Source organism: Ammospiza caudacuta, chromosome 1, assembly GCF_027887145.1.
Source record: "Ammospiza caudacuta isolate bAmmCau1 chromosome 1, bAmmCau1.pri, whole genome shotgun sequence".
Taxonomy (NCBI): domain Eukaryota; kingdom Metazoa; phylum Chordata; class Aves; order Passeriformes; family Passerellidae; genus Ammospiza; species Ammospiza caudacuta.
Window position 1 is genome coordinate 121,632,200 of NC_080593.1, and position 21,754 is coordinate 121,653,953.

Below are 21,754 nucleotides of genomic sequence, written 5' to 3' on the forward strand. Positions count from 1 at the left end.
TCAACTGCTTGAGGTTGGCAGTGCTTGTAGAGACTGAAGTCTCTTTCTTGAAAGCTGGTTTTATAGTTAGTCTCGTGTTTACATTTAGGGTGAGACACAAGTTGCCTATGAAAAAGTAAAGCAGCTAGTTTAAACTGTTCACCTGTGCTACCACTTGTCAATGGGAATACCAGTAAAGAACAGCTAACCTCATCTGTTTTAGACACACATTAGGATAAGATAAGAAAAAAAAAAAGTCCTGGAGTATTTTTCTGTGTTTCCATCAGCAATAGAAGGAGTTTGTAGGACTGCCTTGGACTAGACAACAAAGTTCTAGAGGGGATAGAACCTGGTCTCTGAGAACTGGTTTGTAAGCCAAACTGTTTCTTGTGTACTCCACAGAGATCATGAAAGAGGAAATTTTAATTCTTTTAGAAATTTAATTCTAGGGGAACAAACCATCTGAAGGCCATGATTTCGATCTATGGAGGAAGGGCATACAGTTTTTTGTGATTACCAAATTTTACATTCTTGTTGAGTAACTCATTTTGGAGGATTGAAGATCTCTGCTTTCAATCTAGTACTGACTTCAATGTGTAGGATCTGAACTAGGAACTGAAATCTATCAGACATGTTAAAAATATGCCATTCTTGCTAGTTTACCTATGAAATTCTTGATTTCTGTATTTTTATAGCCTAATGAACCATCAGTTCTCAAGGAGAATCTACACCCTACCTCTACAAACACTAGAAAATACAGGCTTCTATTGAAAACCAAACTAACATCCAGGCTTGAGGATAAATCAGTGCAAACTTCAGTGAGGAGAAATTAGTACAATTTGGCTTGGTTTCTCCTAAAGTGTGGGAAGGATTGAAAAACCACAATTGCTCCTACATAGTGGCAATAGTTGTCAAATTTTGTTGGAACAAAAAGCAAAGTAACCTTAGGAGTTGCCTGGATAACTGAGATTTTAACAATGCTGCATCTACACTGCAGTGACACATTTGGCCTCTATGTTTTGTGGTTATAACCACTGTTGAAAGAACTGTCTACTAGTTACAGACTGCCAAAAGGGCAAATAAAAAAATATTAATCCAATGTTGTGTCTTAGGGCTAAGAAAATGTCATCTAACCCTCCTCAGTCTCACAATACAATATAGAAAATATAAACAAGAATGTCTTTATGCATACAAAAAGATACAATGGGTTAAAAAAATAAACAAGCTCAAACCTAGTCTACACATTAGAAAATATACAAAATTTTTAAAATTAAGGATATGGCTGTGAATGAGATGCATGAACATTTGCATTGCATATGATCTGATCATGATTTACAAACTAAGGCTTCACACACAGGGCTGCCTGGGGATTAATGACCAGCTGGGAGATTTGATAGTGTAGGACAAATCTAAGGATCATTAACTCCAGCTAGTTATAACCTTCCCAGAAAATGCTTTATACTAAAATTGATATTGTAATTACCCATTTTATAAATAATATAAACAGTAATACTGAAGTAGCAGATTGCTTTCACTGTGCCCCTTCTTCTTGCAAAGCTCTGAAAACTGGAGCACTCTGGGTGATGTGGACCTGCTGCTTTTGGAAAGTGAATTCTGCATCAAAGCCAGTGTGACATAACACTTCTTAGCATAGGTCCCAACAATACACCATTTATTGTGTTGGGCAGCACAGCAACAAGGGATCTTGCACAAAAAGCAAAGAAATTCTGAATGTAAAATTCAGTGCAGATAACCTTGCATGAGGAGACAGGATCCCTGCACTGATCAATTAATCTTTCACAGAAACTTGAGGCTGAATATAAAGAATTTTTAAGATTACAAGAAAATCCCATCAAATCCTCCAGACTGCCACATAAGTCTATTTGCTTTGATTTTAATTTGCAGGTCAAGCATAACATGAAGACCAGTAATGCAAAGTTGTTATCAGTCCTTTCAAACAACTGTTCTTGAGCATGAACCTGTTTTCCATGGGAGGAGTGTAGCTGCTATGCTGGGCTAGGTCAAGGACCCATTTAGCAAGCACAACAGCAGTTCAACCTCAGCCTGTAGGAAAAGCTGTCAATTAGGCAGCACTAACCAAGAGTCACGAGTATTTTCTCTTTGCCTGACTAGCATCTGGGAAAGGCACCCTGCATTAGCCATCTCCTCCCAGGCAGAGCCTGTGCTTTTACACCGTGTGACCATCACCAGCTGGGAAACTGAGTGAAGACTGGATTTCAAAAGACAGGTAACAGACTCCTGAAGTGCCAAGATGCTACTCTTTGTGTAAGTCAGATGGCAGGAATGCAGGCCTGGAACAAGTCATTCACACATAATGCAAAAATTAGCTTACCTGTTCATTAGGCTCAAAGCTCATCTCTTCTTTTTCCGTCCTCATCGCTATTAACTTTGTGCTACCGGAAGGGTCTGTCTTACTGTCCAACCGCTCCAGTTTTGGGGGTATGTCTGGTAAACCAATATCTTTAGTATCATCTTTATCTAGCAAGTAACGAAGTAGTGCATTATTATTCTTCTTAGGACTCGCTGGCTCCTGTTTAACAGTCACCTCTGAACCAGGAGCTGTGCTACTGGACTCTTGGTTCAGTTCTTTGCCTGTGGCCTCTGCTGTGAGCTTGGCCAAATCTACAGGAGAACTACTGTCCTGCAATAGTCTGTGCAAAATTTTATGCTTCTCCTTGAGCGAGGTTCCATGTGCTGAACCAGACCCAGGCAACCCTCCCGTGGAGTCCTTGCTAATGTCTCCCATGGTACTGGACAAAGGTGAAGGCTCCATCTGATCTGATTTGGTGGTCAGCAACTGTAAGAGCTTTGTCTGGCTTTTTCCATCGTGCAGTTTATTCTGTCCATCAGGTCTCTCGCCACTGACAACCGGTGGCATGTTGCTATCGCTGCTGTCTTTCTGCTCTCCTGAATGGCAGCTGCTCTCTGCTTGTCCAGTTGTACCTTCTGATTGCTCCCCATATATTCCAAAGCAGTCTTTAGAGTCCAGGCTTCCCATCTTGCTTAGCTGGGGAGGATTCATATTCACAGGGGAATTTTGTAAATTTCCCATTTTTAGGTCAGGTGAAGCCAACGACGATCCTAGAGAAACGCCGTGGCCCTCACTGAGGGCCTGAAGTGCGTTCAGGGAACTGTTGGTGTAGTTATGGCTATTTCCTGTGCTGCTGCAGACTCCCACAGGTGAATGCAAGCTTCCTGCAGGGGAGAACTGACTGGGTGGGATGCGAGGACTTCCTGCCACTCCAGGGCTCACGCGATGCCTTGGGGAAAGCATAGAGTTTGGCTGCCCTGGGTTCATGCCGGGGCTGCTTTGAGAGGGGCTATTCATTTTTAGTGCATAGTTACTACCCTGAGGAGTGGATGCTTGTATGCTTGACACATGGTTCATTCCCCCTGAACCACCAAACCTGCCTGCTGGCATGCCCACTTGCTCCTTTGGGCCATTTATGGCAAAATTTATATTGCTACTGATGGTCATATCCTGACCTGGGTTCCCACTGCACATGGCCTGATGGGCAGGGCTGCTGGAACTAATTGGGTTCAATATCTTCCCCATTCCTTGTCCAGTCAAATCCTGATTCATTCCACAGACATTCTGCTCTCTATGTGGCAAGAGGAAGAAAAACAGCCTGTTAGCTACATGACAGTGGCCAACTTGCAATTACATAATGGAAAAAGAAGCAAAACCCCAAACCTCACTTTAAAATAACACAAAACCTCTACAATCAAAAACAAATCAACAATTTGACAAAAGTGATATGCAACTCTCAACATGGCTGAACGTTAACAGTATGGTTTTTCAGTACCTCATTAGAAAACAATGAAAGAGAGGAAAAACAAAACTAAACCTCATTTAAATGACAGTCATTAGAAATGCTGATAGGTTACAATTTCACACTCCCTTTAATGTATCTCTCTACAATTTGGCAAGAGCTGATTTCTAGAAATGAAAGAAATCTCATCTGAAACATATGACCCAACAAATACATGTTTTACAAGACAGCTGCGGACAGCTGTTTGCTGGAGTTTTGAATTTCTCTAAGTTAGCCCCACCACAAGGCTGGAGCGGGCTATTTGCCCACCAAGTTCATAGTGAAAAGAAAGTTGAAAAAGTCACATTTTTACACTGCCAGAGTATTTCAATACTGCTCCAAAACAGCCTGTGAGCCAAGGGAACTACTGGATACTTGTTCAGAATGAGAACAGTCTGTTAGCAATCCAGACCTGCACAGGCATTTAGGAAAAGGGGAGAAGAAAAACAACAAACCACACACACAGAAGCTGAAACTTGTATTTTAGAGATGTAAGCCTCAAGACAGAAGAAAGAGAAGAGAGACACAGACACATACACAGAGAAAAAGCTCTTGTGAGAGCACCTGAAGGTCACTTTTCGTTTCCTCAGTAGATTTTAATTAGTTTATGGGAGGATGTAATACACTTTTTACTCTGTGCTAAAACTTAAATTAGGAAAATCAGATATATTCCCAAATGCTAAAAGCTACAAAAGAGACAGAGTCAAGTAGGTTAGGAAGGAAAAAAATGAGATTCTGAAAAAAAAAATCAAATCAACTCCAGACTTCCAAAACCAAATATAAATGGAACATTCCTAATATGCATTCTCCATGAGACAAAAACCATTCCTGTTTGCACAGTATAAGTAAGTGCAGATAAACCTTCATTTTGCTAAAGTGTGAGTAGTAAAATAATTGAAAAATACAGAGCAGTGAATTCTGTATTGGTTATCTTAGGTATAAAGGCAAAGGTGAAAAACATTAACTATACAAAAGGGGTATTTTTAATACCTTATTACAAATACAGTAGTACCAGCACTCTGCTTTAAAAAGTGCAAGAAAATTTATGAGTACCATTTAAAAATTATCAGTGCTTGCTTTTCAAAATTTAAGATTTGGCACTTAATAAAATATTAGGTCTATTCAGCAATCCAAAGAAAACAAATTGCAGACAGCTTTTAGCCAGATCAATCTACAATTTCTATAAAATGGTTTCAGTTATAAGTATGTTTAGCACTGTTTTCTTCCTCTCAAGAAAAATGATACAGAGGACTGGGAATAAAGCCTGAAACAAAATCTGGTACAAATACACCAGGACGTGCAATGATTTAATAAAAATTGTATGTTAAAGTTCTGATGTCAGTGATTGCTCAATACTGACTTTAGCATATTATTGTCTCTACTTTTAATAATAAATCAAACTAACAGTAGTGACACTGCTTAGAATTGGACATATGAGAGCCACTAAGCCAAGCACCAGAAAAGACAAGGCACAAAGACAATCAAAGAATTAAGCAACACTTAATTGACTACACTAAAGTGTAGTTCTAATACTCATAACATGTTTTTTAAAGAAGAACCAGAACCAATAACAGAATATGAACTACAAGAATTCTAAGCTTTCTAGATTTAATCACTATTGAAAAGTTTCTTGTATCTACTATGCAAAATACAGGAAATTAAAATACTGAAAATAAGAACATGGCATTGAAAATCCAGCATGCCATTTTCAAATTCTGAAACAATCTTACAGTCTTTTCCTCCTGCAAGCATTGATTTCAAAATCTTACTTTGTTTCCATGATATCAGTTGTGGGTCAACAGAAATCTATCAGCCTTAAACAATCTATTTGCTTTGGCAACCTCGTGCTTTGCCTGACTCTCAGCAGAGTGTGGACGCAAGGAAGTATAGGTGGCCTTTGAGTCACAGTAAAATGTATTGTGTTGGGGAATATAAGTGGCCTTGCCAGTTCTAGTTATTCTAAATGAGCCACAGCTGTGAAGTCCTTAGTTGGGCAGTAGCTGTGGCTCATGAAGGTTACTAGGATAAAAGGGGGTGGGTTGAGAGCCCTGATGAAGCCACAAGGAACTGCACTGCTGAGAAGAGCAGCATGGTAGAAAACCACTCAGAAGGTATGGACCTTAGAAATATAATAACAACAGTATGCTTACAACAAGGAAGTGGCCAGGATTACCTGTGAAGCATATGCAAGGAGATGACAAGCTGAGGTTCACTGGTCGTCTGAGAGCGGATGAGCTTGCTCTTGGTTTGGGCAGAGACGATGGTGCCGTCCGACAGGGAAAAGCGATAAACGGGGCTGAAGGCCAGCCCCTGCCTCAGCACTGCAGGCAAGCACAACAACACAGGTAAGCTAATGGCACACTGCTCAGCTGCTCAACATCTCATGCTTAGCACTGATGCCCAGATGTGGTGCTAATTAAGCAAAATAAATAAAAATAACATTTTGAAAATAAATAGATGTGTACAAAAAAAAAGGATCCCGCATGCTGTAGGGCGATCAAATGAAAATCTGCAAGGAGTGACAGCAATAACAGGAAGATACTATGAAACAGAATGTATTCCAGGAGCAGACAGGAAGCTCTTGATGTCCATTTCACTTTTCATCAAATATGTGTCTAATTCCTTTTGTTCCTCAAACACTTTTTCACTGTACCATTACACCATGATGATTTGATACAAGTATCCTTAGTTTTTAGATCATCTGTTTCCATTAGCCTGTATATTCCCCTCCAAGCCTGACTAAATTGTCTTGCAACAGTTACTCTCACTACTTGTTTAATTTTAAAAAATGCATAAACTCTTACCTAAGAACAATTAGAAATGAGAACTGGAAAGAGAAATTATTACTTTTAAAAGAACAAATACAAAATATATATGGCTAAAAAATTACAAATAAAATTACCTAAATCAAAACTGGGGCTCTGCTACCCTTTCTCAGTGTTGATTGCATTTCAGGTTTGGGGTTTACTTCACTGTACACATTCTGCAGCCCTTTAAGTTTTTAATGTAAATCTGAACTGAAACAAATTCAGTTTTTTAACTTCCATACACCTCTGTGACACTTCTTTAATGAAATATTAAAACATGTTATGGAAAAGCACATCTCCCAAACATTTATTCTACTGTTCACTCTCTGCCATCAATGAAACAAGTGTGGTCCCTTAAAATTTCTAGTCCAAAAGCAATCACATTAGGATTGCAGACATGAGAGAAGTAAAATACTCCAAAAATTTTCATATACTCATTTAGGGAAAAAATAGGAACGAAGCACTACAAATACATTTAGTTTCTTATTTTTTCATACATCTATATTTTTTGTGGGGTTCTGTCTCTCTCTTTTTTATTTTATTTTTTTAAATTAATATTATCATGTGATCTTCATTTCATTGCTAGTCTTTTAATATTTCCTGTTGTAATGAAATGACGTGGTTTTCCAAGTGTGGCCTTTATTTTTCTGGTCTACTGAGCTAGCACATTTTCAGCCTTGCAAGACTGGTAACGATTGCTTTCCTTCCCTGTCCCCCACTGTTATATATTGTTCTGCAAGGTTGCAAAGTATTATCTAGGCAGTGAGAAAACAGGAAGCACAATTTAAACAACCAGAAGGGTTTTTTCAGAGTAAAAATGTAACGAAAAACAAAAACCTACAACAGTGAAACAATACAAAACAAAATTTCACTGTTAGGTATGTCATTGTTTCAGTTTAACCTTTGGGCACCAGAAGGTCCAAAGCTCTTAACTTTAGCATATACCACATCAGGAAATTCCAGTACTCAATGCCAACAGGATACAAGTGAAATCTCTACTTAAATCATTTTCCAAACTAATTCTTTAAGCAAACAAGAATGTTTCCATACTCCTCTTGAGGAAATGCTATTTTTCTGACCGTGGCCAATAAAAACTTACCATATATTCTGCATTTTACACTGAGAGATAATTTTAAAGCATGTTTTTTATTGTTTATCAAGCTAATGCTGGATTTTTTTCACACTGTAATGCTGGACTACATGTAGCAGAGCATTACTTTCTTTGCTTCCATTCTCAAACCACAATGACTTGAAAACTGCAAGCACAAAGATGCTCCAGCCCAAGATATGACTTGTTTGTCTTCCTCATACTGCAGGTCAGGGGAGCAAAATATTTCAGCCATTATTCCTCTTCAGTGCTGTATCATTTGTAGGGAAGTAATTCCAGAGGTTTTCCCTCCACTTACCACTCACTCTTTTCATTTTGACAAGAAGAAAAGAGGCCTCTCATTTAGATTAATTCTACAATTTACATGATGATCCTAAGCCACAACTGCAAAATGATACAGTGTAAACGCCAAAACACGTATATTTTTACCACTTCATAGAAAGCTTAAGAAAGGACGCATTCAACCTTAGGACTCAAGGTAGTAGCTGCAAATTTGGTCAGGAATAACTTCAAGAACACTGAAATTAATCCTTCAACTGCTCTCTAGACCCCTGGTTTAATTTTAATTGCATATTGCCTTCTTCAGTTGTCTAAAATCACAGCACAAGGCTGTGAACTTTTAGCACTTCTACTGTACATACCCCCAAAACTGTTATCTAAAATAACACAGCATTTCTGTGACCCCACATTTCTAAAAGACCACCTGAAGATTTCAGGAAAGCAGAACATATTAAAGAACATTTAACTAATGCCTCATGACTAAAGCTCTTTTTTTGGTGTATATTTGGTGGAATAATTAGACATTCCAGTTATAATTTAGTATCCAAGATGACACATCTGCTGTTTAATGACCATGGTAACTATTTGTTACAAGCCAGCTGTAAACCCTGTTCTTTAAACATGAACCCAAAGAATGATGCTTCTGTACTGGAAACGTTCCAGCTATTCCCAATTGGTTTTGAAATTACTTTCCCATGGACTAGATAGGGTTATTTGCTTTTATTAATTTGGGTCTGTGTTACTAGAATTAGAAGTAGAAGGGTTTTATGAAAAATCCCCTCCCAGTCACTACCACAGGAACCTCATGGGGACCATTCCAAGTGCAGTACTTTCCTATTTCTTACCTGCCATAATCCTGACTGAGTAGATGTGCTTGTGGTATATCCTATAACACTTATCAGCTAGATAAAGTGCAGCAATGTAGGTTTCCAAACAGTATGAGAGGTGCAGCTTTGGGAATTTATACTCAATGTTTCTCACAGGAAATGGGACAGTAAAAGTCCATTTTTGTAAAGAAAGGGAATACGGGCAATGAACTGCAATGTGTGAGTTGAGGTTTTGAAGAATAATGGTGAGTGAACATTTGGACAACATGCAAGGGTCTTTCCTTCCAAAATAAATTTGACATTTGGAAGATTTAAAACACACTCCAGGATGGCACAGTTGTAACAGGAAGGATAAAACAACCAGTGAGAAAGCTGAAGAGCTCCCTAGAGAGAGAGCCATCAGTGTGCTAAATAAAACAGCTTGAGAAAGGGACTGTCAGTAGCTGGTGATTGCTCTGAAAGCATAACAAAGAGAGAACAACCAAGAGATACAAATGGCAAACAGGTTAAAAATAAAAAGTACTAAAAGTATGAAACCTAACCTTCCTGGTGATGCCTCTTGGCAAAAGATATTTCTCCCTCGTGCTGTGAATGGAACCTCTGAATGCATCTTCTCACCAAATCCTCCCAGCCAGGTTTCATAGCTGCTCGCATGGTACTTGTGTCCAATGAAGTTATTTTGCCTGATATTAGATACATTAGAAAGTATTTGTTATAGCAATTTCTCAAGTGAGGAAAAGGAAATACAATTAAAACTTCTACTCTTATTTCACAATACCTTGAAGATCCTGGCGTGTAGTAAAGCTCTCTGACGAAGGAAGAAGTGGTCTTTCCTTCATTGGAGCTCTTCTTGCAACACAAATCAAGCAAGACTGCAAATCTTAAGAGAAAAATGTTACTTCATTTTATTTTCATGAAAAGGGAAGACTTTTGCTTCCACAAAGACTTCAGAAATACTTTTAAAAAGTTCCTTAAATCTATTCAGACCAAAATATAGATTTTGTACCAATACATGCATAGACAAAACTCAGTAGATTTGTATCTTCATTACTTCCTAAAACATTAAATAAAACAGGAAAAGTGGCTTTGCTTTCTTTCGGAAGAAAAATTAACAAGGACTCCACCACAATCCGTAAGTATTGGCACACATTTATGAATCTACCTGTAGTAGCTCAACCACTCAGGAAGTAAGTAATAAAAGAGAATATACTGCATGCACAAAGAGCACGTTTCTTTAACACTCCCCACTTCATATTTTCTAAGTCAAATTCCTTAAACTTGTCTCAAATGCTTCCTGTTCCTGAGAACTCACCTTCACTATAACCATTTTTACTTACCTGAACACTTACAAAACAATCTGAGGAAATTTACCTGCTGAAGTAGTAAATGGGAAAGGAAATGGTGAACCACGATTGTCTTCAAATTCTAAGAATTCAAAAAATTGCCCTTTGAAACCTTCTTCCTAGTCAGCTACATTTTTTTTACAATTTCAGCAATATAAAACTAGGGTATCTCCCTTTGAGGTAAACAGAATTTCTCTCAGCTGGTTTAACGAATAGCTGCATGCAAGCGTATATCCTCATAGCCAAGACACAAAAGCACATTTCTACAGTTAAATAAAAAAACCCCCAAACCTAAGAATTTTTCCAATTTTCAAGACTTAGAGGTCAACTTTATCAACTGCCCTGAAAGTGCATTAACACAAACTGGAAATGGTGAGTACCTTCACCGTCTTCCTTGAAGGAATTTGGTTGAGAAACAGCAAAGCACTGCATAGTTTCATATTTCTGATGTGCTTCCTGGTTATCGTGGCCTTCTTCAGACTCAGCCAGAGGCTTGACCAGCATGCGGCAATTGAAGGTGTGGCTGTTCCGCCTCGGAGTGTCACCGGACCAGGATCCCCCATTCACTGAGCAAAAGCAAAATCAGGTACTGAGACAAAGCTGCTACCAGGCATTTCTGCTGCTTATCCACAGGAAATTAATCAAGATGTTTTACAAACTGGCTGGGAAACAAGCTCATTTAACAACAACAACAATTTAATTATAATATTAAAGCCCAAACCAGCACATAACTAGGTCATTTATAAAATTAACAGATTTTAAGAGCACTGCTAATTTGTTCAGCTATTATGTTTTCACAAGTGACTCAAAATGACATAGTAGAAAAGCAGAATATAAGTCTAAATATTGGTGCATGTAAAAGTTACACAGCACAGCAAAAGCCTACTGGGTAGACCAAGTTGATTAATGAGACTGAAAAACATAAGGCAGTATGTAGGATCTTTCCAGCAAACTTAAAAGGTACTACTAGAAGACATGGCTGCATTGTATAAAAATCTCTGTCCAGGTTAGAAGGGAAAGAAATGAAACTAATATGCCCTTATAAAAACAGGAAGCAATACAATAGGGAATAAATTGAAACACACAGTCACAGCTACAATGGGAAAGACTGAAGGGTTGAAACGACCTGGGTGGAGCTATGGGTAAAACTAAAGCCTAACACAGTGCTTAAGACAAGTAAAAAAAGAAACAAAATCCTGAGATGCACAAATATAGGTACTGGACATCAGTCAGAGCGAATCACTGTTACACCACATTAGGAAATGGCAGGGTCATATTTAAAATACTCTTTGCTTGCCCCCTTCAGTTATAAAATGCAATAAATGTAGTAATATATTGACTTTAGCCATTTACATTTTTGCTTCTTCAGAGTATATAAGTACAGTAATAAAATGCTAAAGTGAATTGAGCCATACTTTTTAAACTGCTGTGAGTAAATGAGAAACCCAGTATTGACTTCCTCTTTCTTTTCACCTCCTCCAACACTCAATGACATTAAAACTAATATTAATGAACCCAAAAATGGCTGCAACTAACAAAAACACTTTACTTTCTTAAAGTTAAGTATTGCTGAGAACAAAACCATTGAAATAAAAATTCTAATATAAGGAGGCTTCTGATTTTTCTTTTATATTTCTCCTTTCATGGGCCATTTTTGGAATAAGCAGCCAAGACAGAGAACTAACAGAGTTCACATAGCTAATGCTGTCTTTTAGATTCACTCTGGAGATCCATTAAAAAATATCAGCTAACATTAACTGCTAAAAGCAATTTTAACAAAGAAGAATTTGCAAAGAGTGGAGAATGCTTTTGAGAATAATATTAATCATTCATAGCCTATATATACATTAAAAATAAATAATGTATACGATGAAACTGTAAGCAGTGTCAGGACATTAACTTCAGTTATTTAAATGCTGACTTACAAAACCAAAGTTAAATAAGTAATGGTACAATATCAGGAAAAGTTATATACCTAAAGATTTTGGCAGCAGGATTTTGACAAATTCATTGTGGTCCCCTACATGCAGGATGCTGTATATGCTTGTGTTCATCAGCTCTTCTTGGTTGTACCTCAGGTACTGTGTCACATTCTCAGAAACAAACACAACATTACCCTCTGGGTTCACTACAAAGAAGAACCCATCTAGGGCCTAAAGGGGGAAAAATAAAAAATCAGAGAGAGAGAAAAACACAACAGCAAACAATCAGATCAACAAAATACACAGAAAATAAATACTCCATTCAGAAGACATAACTGAATTTTTCCTCATCCATCCCAGTTCTTACATTATTGTCTCTAAGAGCAAAGGACACATTTCAGATTGAGCATCTAATCTTACTTATATGACAGCAGGGTAAAAGCACAGAAAGGTACACACTTTGCAAAATAATGAAACCCACAATCTCCAAGCATGATTGCAGATGGTAGAAATATATCATCCCTCTAATTTTATGTCATATAAGCAGATAAAGGGGGAATAAAAACTTAAAAGCACCAAAGCTTTTTGTCTAAGCATTCAATTAACTATCTACACAGACTTCTGCAGCTTTGCCTGATTTATTCACCTCTCTAAGGACTGGCAGGAAATCACTAGAAGAGTTGTTAGTTATTGTATCTCCAGGGACAGAAATAAATTAGAAAAACAGGCCACCCACAATTCGTTGTGGGTCAAAACCAAGTGGATCCATACTAAATCTGAACACAGCTCACTGCAAAACAGTCTGAACAAGGAGGAGCGGCCACAGCAAGCACCAGGCATTTTTGATCTGACCCAACTTGTACACTGTACAACTCATGTGTTGGTCTTAGCAGGCAGTTCTGTCCACTGGTTACAGAGAGATGTTTAAAACATTGCACATTACTGAGCAGTTAGCAAATTTAGATGATAAAATAGAAGGCTTAGGATGGATTTTATTTCCACCTTCAGCCACCCAGCAGAAGGCTAAAGAGATGACAGAACCAGGCTCTAGGCCAGAGGTTCACAAGGGAAGCATGAGATGCAACAGACACAGGTTGCAAGTCAGGAAATGTCATGGAGATACAAGAAAAAAAATTCCACCATGAAGGTGGTCAGATATGGCAAGAGACTTCAAAACCACCTTCAAGAGATATTCATACCTTGGCTGGACTCAGATCTGGACCACCTGCTCTACCTGGAGGTAGGAATACACAAGCTCCAGAGGTTCTTCCCAACTTAGTTAGATAAGTTAGATAATGATTCTGCTCCAGGGGAGGGTCAGTGAAAGCACAATGCAAAGGGAGCAGCTGAGCCAATGGCTGACAAATGCTTTCTTTGTTCTATCTTAAAATTAAAACAAAATAAAACCCACCAAGAAATGTGTAAGTGCATACTTTCCCTGACTGCCTCTAAATTAAGATAAACCAGGTCTTTTTGTCCTCTTGTTGGCACAAATTCTAATCTCTGGCATTGTTTTTTATCATTGCCTTCTTTTAGTTTCTGATATTTTTTGGTTCCTCCTGTTGATTCACTTTCTGTGTGAGATCCATCCTTTATATGTACTTTCTTAACATTCATTACATTTTCCTGCTGAGTAGTATTTATTTTAACTAATAAAGATTTACAAATTAGTTAATAAATTGAGGCTCTAGTATAATTTTCAGCATAATAATTTCTAGTATCATAATCAGCATCTCTGCTATGGATTAGTGTTTTAGGCTGCATTTCACCACCATTTAAAGCCAGTGTAAGCATGGCCTGTTTGATTTAGTACTCCCTACACCACAACAGCAACCTGTACTGTGTGAGGCTATGAAGAGCTGGACCAGAGAGCTGAGTTGGCTGAAAACTAATTAAAGAAAAAAAAGATGCTAGCCACATCAGTCTCCAGTTGGCCAACCATAGAAGCCACGGTATTTAGAGCTGGCAGAAGTGTGTGAGTTTGGCCAAACCATCCTGCTTGGCAGCTGTCCACACATCAATTCACAGGGGCTGTAAAACCAAAGCTAGCACAGATGTTTATTGGAGTCCTAAAGAGAAAATTTTCAAAGGTGGAGATGGCACGCAAGAGATTATGAGAATTACTGGCATCCCACAATAATCTTCAGTTTTCCCTACTGTTTCCTAGAGTGGCAACTTGTTTGGCAGAGAAGTGCTCTCTGTGCTGTTCCCTCACAGCTGTTTCTTGAGTTGATCACAGATGTGGCCATCTGGGCTTAGAGCAACAAAGGCCCTTATATTTCAGTCTCTCATTTCTTTCCATTCTCTTAAGAAAATAATCTTGCAGGTAAGCAGCAGCAGGCCTTTGAGGAAGCTAGTGCACCTAGACACTTGAATATTTTAGAAGCTCCACTTTCGCAGTAATTTCTTATTTCTGTTCCCAGATGTGAGCCACCACAATCAAAAACTTTTTTTCAGAGCTATTGGGAAAATGGCTGAACAAATAATGGACAGTATGATGGAAGAAAAATCAAGAAAACAGATATTTTAGATTAGATATTGGAACAGAAAATACATTTGTGCTCTTTGAGATGTTGTCATCTCTCTCTTGACTATTTTTCCACAGTTTCTTCCTATCTACTTTATGCTTTAAGCAAGAAATATGTTAAAATATTCCTCAGAGGCAGCTGCCTGATGAATTTTACTCACTTTCTTCAGCTGGAAAAACTCATTATTTTGAGTATTCTTCAGTTTTATTCTCTAATAAAAACATACAATAACATTTCTAAACCAAATCAACTAATAAACTCTTCATCAGCATTGCAATTTTTATTATTATTTGGCAATGAGAGAAGGTAGGGGGTTTTTAAGAGGTTGCATAAAAGGGTTCTGTAAAGATTAAATAACTGAATTGCATTTCCTTAAGGTGATAAAGACACAAAGAAAGTATCTGTAGTCTTTCCACAGCAAATATAGAACAACTTTCAGTCTTTTTTAAGTTTCCTCGTGCAAAAGAACGCTGGTTCATTAATTTCCACAATGTTTCATTGTTCATATGCAAAGGAAAACTAAATTAAATGGAACAACAGAATAAATGGTTGATTTTACATGTCATGTTTGCTGCAGTAGCCAATCACACAAGATAAGCCATGAAAAATATAATCTTATTCTTATTTTCCTTGTCCTTACAAAACAGGTCCTTACAATTAAATTAATAGAAAATTAAAGATAAATTTTAACATAGCAGTGTAAGAGATGAATGCATAACCTTGTTTGATAGCAAAAACAACAACATTCAATTAAGTGAGTATGTATAATAAATATTAAATAAAATAAATTAATTTGTTATCCCCACTTTTCAAAGAACAATGCCTCCTACCTGTCTAATCTTATGCTTTGCAGTGTGAATTTGGAGCCTTTATTTCATGCACAGTATAGAAAACTATGTCTTCTGTTGACCAATTATGAAAAATAGAGCAGATACTTAAAACTGTTATACAGGCATTCAGAAATTACAGAATAATTATGTTTCTGCCAAAGCTTTATTCAGAGTTTGTGTTTTATGTTACCTAAAGTTACATTTATTCTTCCTTACAAATGAAGTCCACAGGCAGAATGGGATGGGAATAAACAGTTTGCAAGTGAGTTTAAGCAGATAAAGCAGTAGTGCACATGACAAGAGGATCCCTGATAACATACCTACCCAACATTACTGCTAACACACATTTGGAAGCTAGGCTTGAATCATACATCCTTTTGGGGTATCAAAATAACTGCTAAAATGAGACAGAAATCTAAACTGAACAAACTGAAATACACATCCTGAAAATCTCCCCTAGATTACTTTCATATTCTAGGGGGAAGAGTCCTGCTTCAAGTGCTGAAATGATAAAATATTAAAGCAGTATAGCAATGACATGCAATTTTAGAGGAATATTTTTCACTTGTACACGTAAGTACACATAAGTCAATGTTTAAGTGCAACAGGTCCTCCACAGCTGTTGTGGTTCAGAAAAAATAAAACATGCACAAGCAGACACCCAACACTTGCTGTCAGCTGAAGCCCCTCAAGCTGTCCATGTTACAAAGAAGCAGAACTCTCTGGGCCTCTCCCCACTTCAAGTTGAGAGAGTTTCATCACTGAATGCAAGAGAAATAAATATGCTGCCTACTCTTCAATGGCGTAATCCCAAGTAGCCAGGATGGTTTGTCTCTCTTGACCATTCCTTTACAGCAACCTCTGACTACACCTTTTCATTTCATTCATCCCAGGAGGAGCAGAACTGCCCTAAATACAGGGATTTTGTGCTCTTTACCTCAAGCATCATTGGTCCAAGTGCATCCTTGTCGATGACACTCTGACCTGTAGACGATACATCTGCTTTTTGCACTTCATCTTCATTAGCTGCTGCTGCTTTTTCTGCAAGAGAGAATACCATGTGTTAAGCGACAGAAGACTGATCTCACTGATACACCAAGAGCCCACAGAGCATTGAGAAGAGCTGTGAAATGCTTACAGTGCAACAGTTCTGAAAATGAGATTAGGCAGTCTCCCATAATGATTCAACGGAAGCACAGCTAGTCCATTTGCTTCTCAGTTTTCAGATCTTGTGACACAAAAGAAATAATTTCTCATGTTTCTCTGCTAGACATTTCACCAAACTACAGAGCCTAACACTGGGCAAAGACAAGGGCTCTTTATGAAGGTGCAGTGGGCAAAAACTAGGCTCAAGGTGTAGTCAAAGACTGATCTAAAAGAGCAGGCAAAGCTTACAGCTGCAGAGCATTTCCATGACCGCTATATTTAGAAGGAAAAACAGAAGTCCACAATCTATGGTTTCAGTATCGAGAAAGAGCGGCCTCAGTTCTGCTCCCATGTCTCCACCCACGTTCTTACTATCACGTCATTTTCATACTGCCTTATTTACCAATATATTATTAGAACTACATACAATTTCAAGTGCTGCATTTGAAAATTGCAGGCAAGAAAATAATGATTTCAGTTCCTGGAACATAATGCCATACGTTAAAATGTGTATACAGCATCACAGGTTATACCCAACTCCAAATGTAAGAGATTTTCACAGAAATTTCAAACCTAGTGAGCTTATAATTCCTATCAAGTAATGAACTGTATTAATATTTCTATTTCAATAATGCTATTTTTGTTTAAGGATGAATTAATAAAACTAATAAAACCAGTATGTAAAATACATATTCTAATGCACATTGTACATTGTAAATTAATGAAACCAGTTACTTTTTGTTGTTAGTTCTATACTCAAAACAAAATTTGAGTTCTATATTCAAAATTATTTTACTATATTTCAAGCAGCAGTTATGTAAAAGCTAGGACCATCCTGCAATCTAGAATATTAAAAATAATATACATTTATTATTTTTTAATATAATGCAATAAATTATTTTACTAAACATGAAAGCACACTGAAATTTTAACTAGAATTTATGTCTTCAACAATAAACTAGAAGAACATTCATTGTAGGAATTAATGAAAGTACCACGTGCAGATGGAACAAAGGGCCTTTGGAAAATTACCGAGAGTGAAAATTAAAACATCAGTCATGCAAATTAAAATGTATCCAAGTGTACAGTATTTTCCACTATCTGCAGATCTGCAATAATGCAGGTAAAGTTCTTCTGAATTTCCCTGGCATAGGTTTTAAGGTCAGTGTGAATACGTGCTGCCCAGACATAAGAGTAAAGGAGCAGCTTTTGTGAAGCCCTGGGTGTCCTCCTGTCAGCAATCACCTGCTGGTAATAAGGCTTTGGTCACTTGGGCTGTCTCATCCTAGATTTCTATGGTTTCTTGCTTTCATGAAAAGACTCACAAAAATTTTGGCTGTCTTCTTAGGTGTTATACACTATATAACACCATTGTGAATAATGATTTAGCAAATTGCTCTGAAGATGGAGTTGCAGCTAACCATCTAATTTTAAATCAGTCTGATTAGCATAATCTCATAGAAATAAATTCACTAGAAAGAACTATTAACATTTCCTCTGCCACTTGAACTCACGAGGACATAAAATTAGTATCTCTGGTTTAGACTAGGGGTGGGATTTTATTCTTTTCCTTACCTCCCTTGTTTTGGCAAAAAGCAGAAATTAGGTGTAACAGAAAAACAATTGAACAATCCTTCCCATGCTACAACACAGCAGAGTTGGCACCATATGATGATACGAAACTGAAAACATGTTCTAAAAATTCTAAAAGAACTCTAAAAATAGAGTTGAGCTTTTAATAAAGCCAGTGATGATATCTGTTTCCCATCTGTTCCTGCTAGCATAAAGTGATCTCTTATTTTCACACTGCAAAATATTAGAATGGACAGGGATACCAGCTTCTTGTTCTCATTTGACCACTGTTTCAGCCATTGATAACATCTTGATTATGCGAGAACATGGAATTATTCTCTATGAGCCAGAAATGGAGGGGCTGCAGATATGATCCATCAATGTTGTGAAAGCACATTCATTACAGTTTCCTTATGTCACCAGTTTACAGACTACTTTTACCGATTATTTTTACATAATACGAAATATTTGCTGCTGATTTTTTTCACTCTTACAACCATGGAGTTTATACATTGATAAAAACAATGGTTTTCTTTCATGCACACTGATGAGGTTTTATACAAAGGAAAAAGTGGACATTTTAAATTATTATAATAGCAATCAATACAGAAGCTGCAATACCAGGTCAGACCAAGGATCTCTCAAGCCTCACATCCAGTTCCTGAGAGCCACTGCTTTCCTCTCCACTTCCCTCTTCTCTCCATTCTGATTGTTTGATCCCTGACTGCTTCTGCTTCAACACCAGCTGTCCTTCACAATCATCTGACTTCTTCATTTTCTTTTACATTCTTTTTCTCAGAGAGCCCAACATCTTTGTGGAATCAATAAACTTAGTGCTTTCTCAAGGAAAAAGCATAATGAATGGAGAAAACATGAAAATTCTATTTCTACTCGAATGTTACCCACCCTCTATTCCCAGAGATGGTGACAATGTACCACTCATGAACTACTAATACTCAATGCTCACTACTCATGAACTTTGGCTAGGCACTCTGAAAAGTATAAATCACAAGTGCTCCAAAATGACTGACTTCCTAATTGGATCTGTAACTTAATTGGGTAAGAATTCAAGTAGCTGGAGAGCTTAGAAGAGGCTACACATCCAGGCCGTAGGCCACACTTAAATTTAAGTGGCATTGTATAGGAAACCTAGGCCTCAGACAGCCTCTGAGTAGGACCAGCTGTAATTCATGTCACTGCTAGAAGCTGCAGCTACTAATAACATTCAACTATGCAATAAATGATCCATTTTGGACTGAATTACAAAGCCCCTCGAGTAGACTTTATCAGCGCTTCCAAGACAAGTAAGTGTGAATCCTGTCAGCAGTGCCGTCCTGACAGTCAGTCATGGGGAATGTCTTGAAATGCAAATCTCTCCCTCAGCAATACAGCCCACGGGGCTAATTGACAACAAAAATTTGTTACAGAAAGGCTGGAAAAAACCAATGATTGATACATGAATTTCTAATGCTGACAAAATAATGCATTATCACAAGTCAGTATTCTTCGTTTTTCTTAACAGTTCTAGCTTCCAGCATTAAGTAATGGTGCAAAAATGTAAAGTTCACTTTCCCCTTTTTACTTCTATCTTTTTTGAGTTCATGGGAGCCCAACAAAGAAGTCAAAAGCTCAGAGAGCTTATAATTGCTATGCTACATTAATGATCTTTGAATGTCAAGGCTTAGGAAAAGAGCTACATTGCAAAGCCCCTCAGAACCTTGTTCTCCCAGCCCCAGGAGAACCCCTGGGGTTACCCTCTGACTAAGCACAGCCACTGGATTTTGCCACTGCAGCCACATGGAGAGTGGGAGCTGCTTCCCTGACCTCACAGCTGCCAGTGATGCCTCCTGCTAGAACAGCCCCTGTTAAATGTCAGCCAAGTGCTACCAGCTATCCCACAGGCACAGTGGCCAAAGGGCAGCGGAGGAAGAGTATGGACAGAGGTTGTATTTACAGGGCTGTATTTACAGCCTTCTGCAGCCACAGGAAGTGAGCAGCATGGAAAGGGACTTCCCATGGCTTCATCTCCATACAGGGAATTCTGCACTGGAGAGGCAGCATGGAATTAGAAACTGGTCCCATCCTTATGAATATAGCTACCAGGGATCAAGCATATTTTATCTGAATTACAGTAGTATAAACTTGAAGCACATTAAATAATTATTAGCTCTGCTCAATTAAGAGTTTAGCCTAGAGAGAGAAAAAAATTTAAATAAAATACAAGTACCCCTGAGAGAGATACTACAAAGAATATATACATCCAATTATGTAGTATTTTAGTGATGTGCGTAATTTAGACTTTAAACTGTGGAGATGTTTACAATTGCATAAGCTGTATTATACTAAAATACATATTAATATTTTCAATTGGGCATCTTCCTAGTGATCATAAACTATATTTACTTTTCTACATTTAACATACAGAATAAAGAAGAAAAAAAAGCCCTCAAAAATATTTTCTGACAAATATATGAGTGGGAAGCCTCAAGCTTTATTTAAAGCTCATTCCAGATTCTGAAAGCAAACCTTTGTGAAATCACATTAGTTTAACAGAAATTCATAAGTCAGAGAAATAGAAGCCAAAAGCAATAGTTGGAAGTCTCCTGCTACATTTTAACTTAGCAAGCCCTCTTGGTTTTCCATCCTCCCAACTCAAACTATGTCACTTCTCTCTGCATTTCTGACAGCAGACTCTGAAGTGCTAATGACAGGCATCACCTTCTCTTGGTTGTGTTTCAAACTCTACTTTCCTACAGGTGGGCCGGCAGGACCAGCTGAACCACTCAAAAAGCTCTCTTTGTCTGTATTCAAGCTCTGCTCCAACTTCCTTAAGGAAACCTGCTACAGAAATATTTCCCCCTTCGTGCTCTCTGCAAAACCAAGAGGCATTTTTAAACTAAAAGAGCAAAATTTAGCCTCTGCAGGAATTTCAAAAAAGATGAAGCATAATTTGAAAGCGAAAATTTGCATCAACACAGATGTAGCTTATTTTTCACTGGAGCAACATTTAAGGCTCTTCACAGAACAAGAACAGCAAAAAAGAGATGCTGGTGAAATGCTGGGCAGACAAAAACCCATGCTCTAAAAACCACCAAAAAAAAAAAAGGTTAAGCAAAAAAAAAAAAACCAAACAAAAAACCCCCAAATACCCTGTAACAGGTAAATTCAAGTTCACTATCCAATAGTGTTTAAAACAGGGTTTCCAGATGCCCTATATGCAATTCCTGCTCTTTGTAATTTTCTGGAATTGCTATTGAAATGCCACACTTATCTCAAATCACATACCTTTTCTGTACAATAGATAAAAAATATAAACAAAGAGATTTTAATAAGTGACACTAGAAAACTCAACTCTGCCCTTTTCAAAAAAAATTAAAAATCATACAAATCAAGATCCTTATAACAGTAACAGGAACATCAGTTGAAAGTGAATCTAAACGCTATACAAAGCTGAAACACGCAATTAAATTTTACACTGGAACTATCTAGAAAACAACTCATCTTTTCCATTTTTGGCAAGTATTAGCCAACAACTCTTGTCTTGCCTAATTCATATATCTAAGTTTGCCCTGCATGATCT

At 37.7% G+C, this 21,754-nt stretch overlaps 1 protein-coding gene across 1 annotated transcript in view; it reads right to left on the minus strand.

Moving 5' to 3' along the window:
- The window catches only part of NCOA2 (nuclear receptor coactivator 2), a 188,564-nt gene that overhangs the window by 35,527 nt on the left and 131,283 nt on the right, over nucleotides 1–21,754 (minus strand). The window contains exons 6-12 of the mRNA XM_058822034.1: nucleotides 16,394–16,497; nucleotides 12,152–12,329; nucleotides 10,557–10,742; nucleotides 9,612–9,713; nucleotides 9,376–9,516; nucleotides 5,986–6,133; nucleotides 2,333–3,602 (exon numbers count right to left, since the gene is read on the minus strand). Of these exons, the coding sequence (XP_058678017.1) occupies nucleotides 2,333–3,602; nucleotides 5,986–6,133; nucleotides 9,376–9,516; nucleotides 9,612–9,713; nucleotides 10,557–10,742; nucleotides 12,152–12,329; nucleotides 16,394–16,497 (2,129 nt within the window). The remainder of the gene's footprint in view (nucleotides 1–2,332; nucleotides 3,603–5,985; nucleotides 6,134–9,375; nucleotides 9,517–9,611; nucleotides 9,714–10,556; nucleotides 10,743–12,151; nucleotides 12,330–16,393; nucleotides 16,498–21,754) is intronic.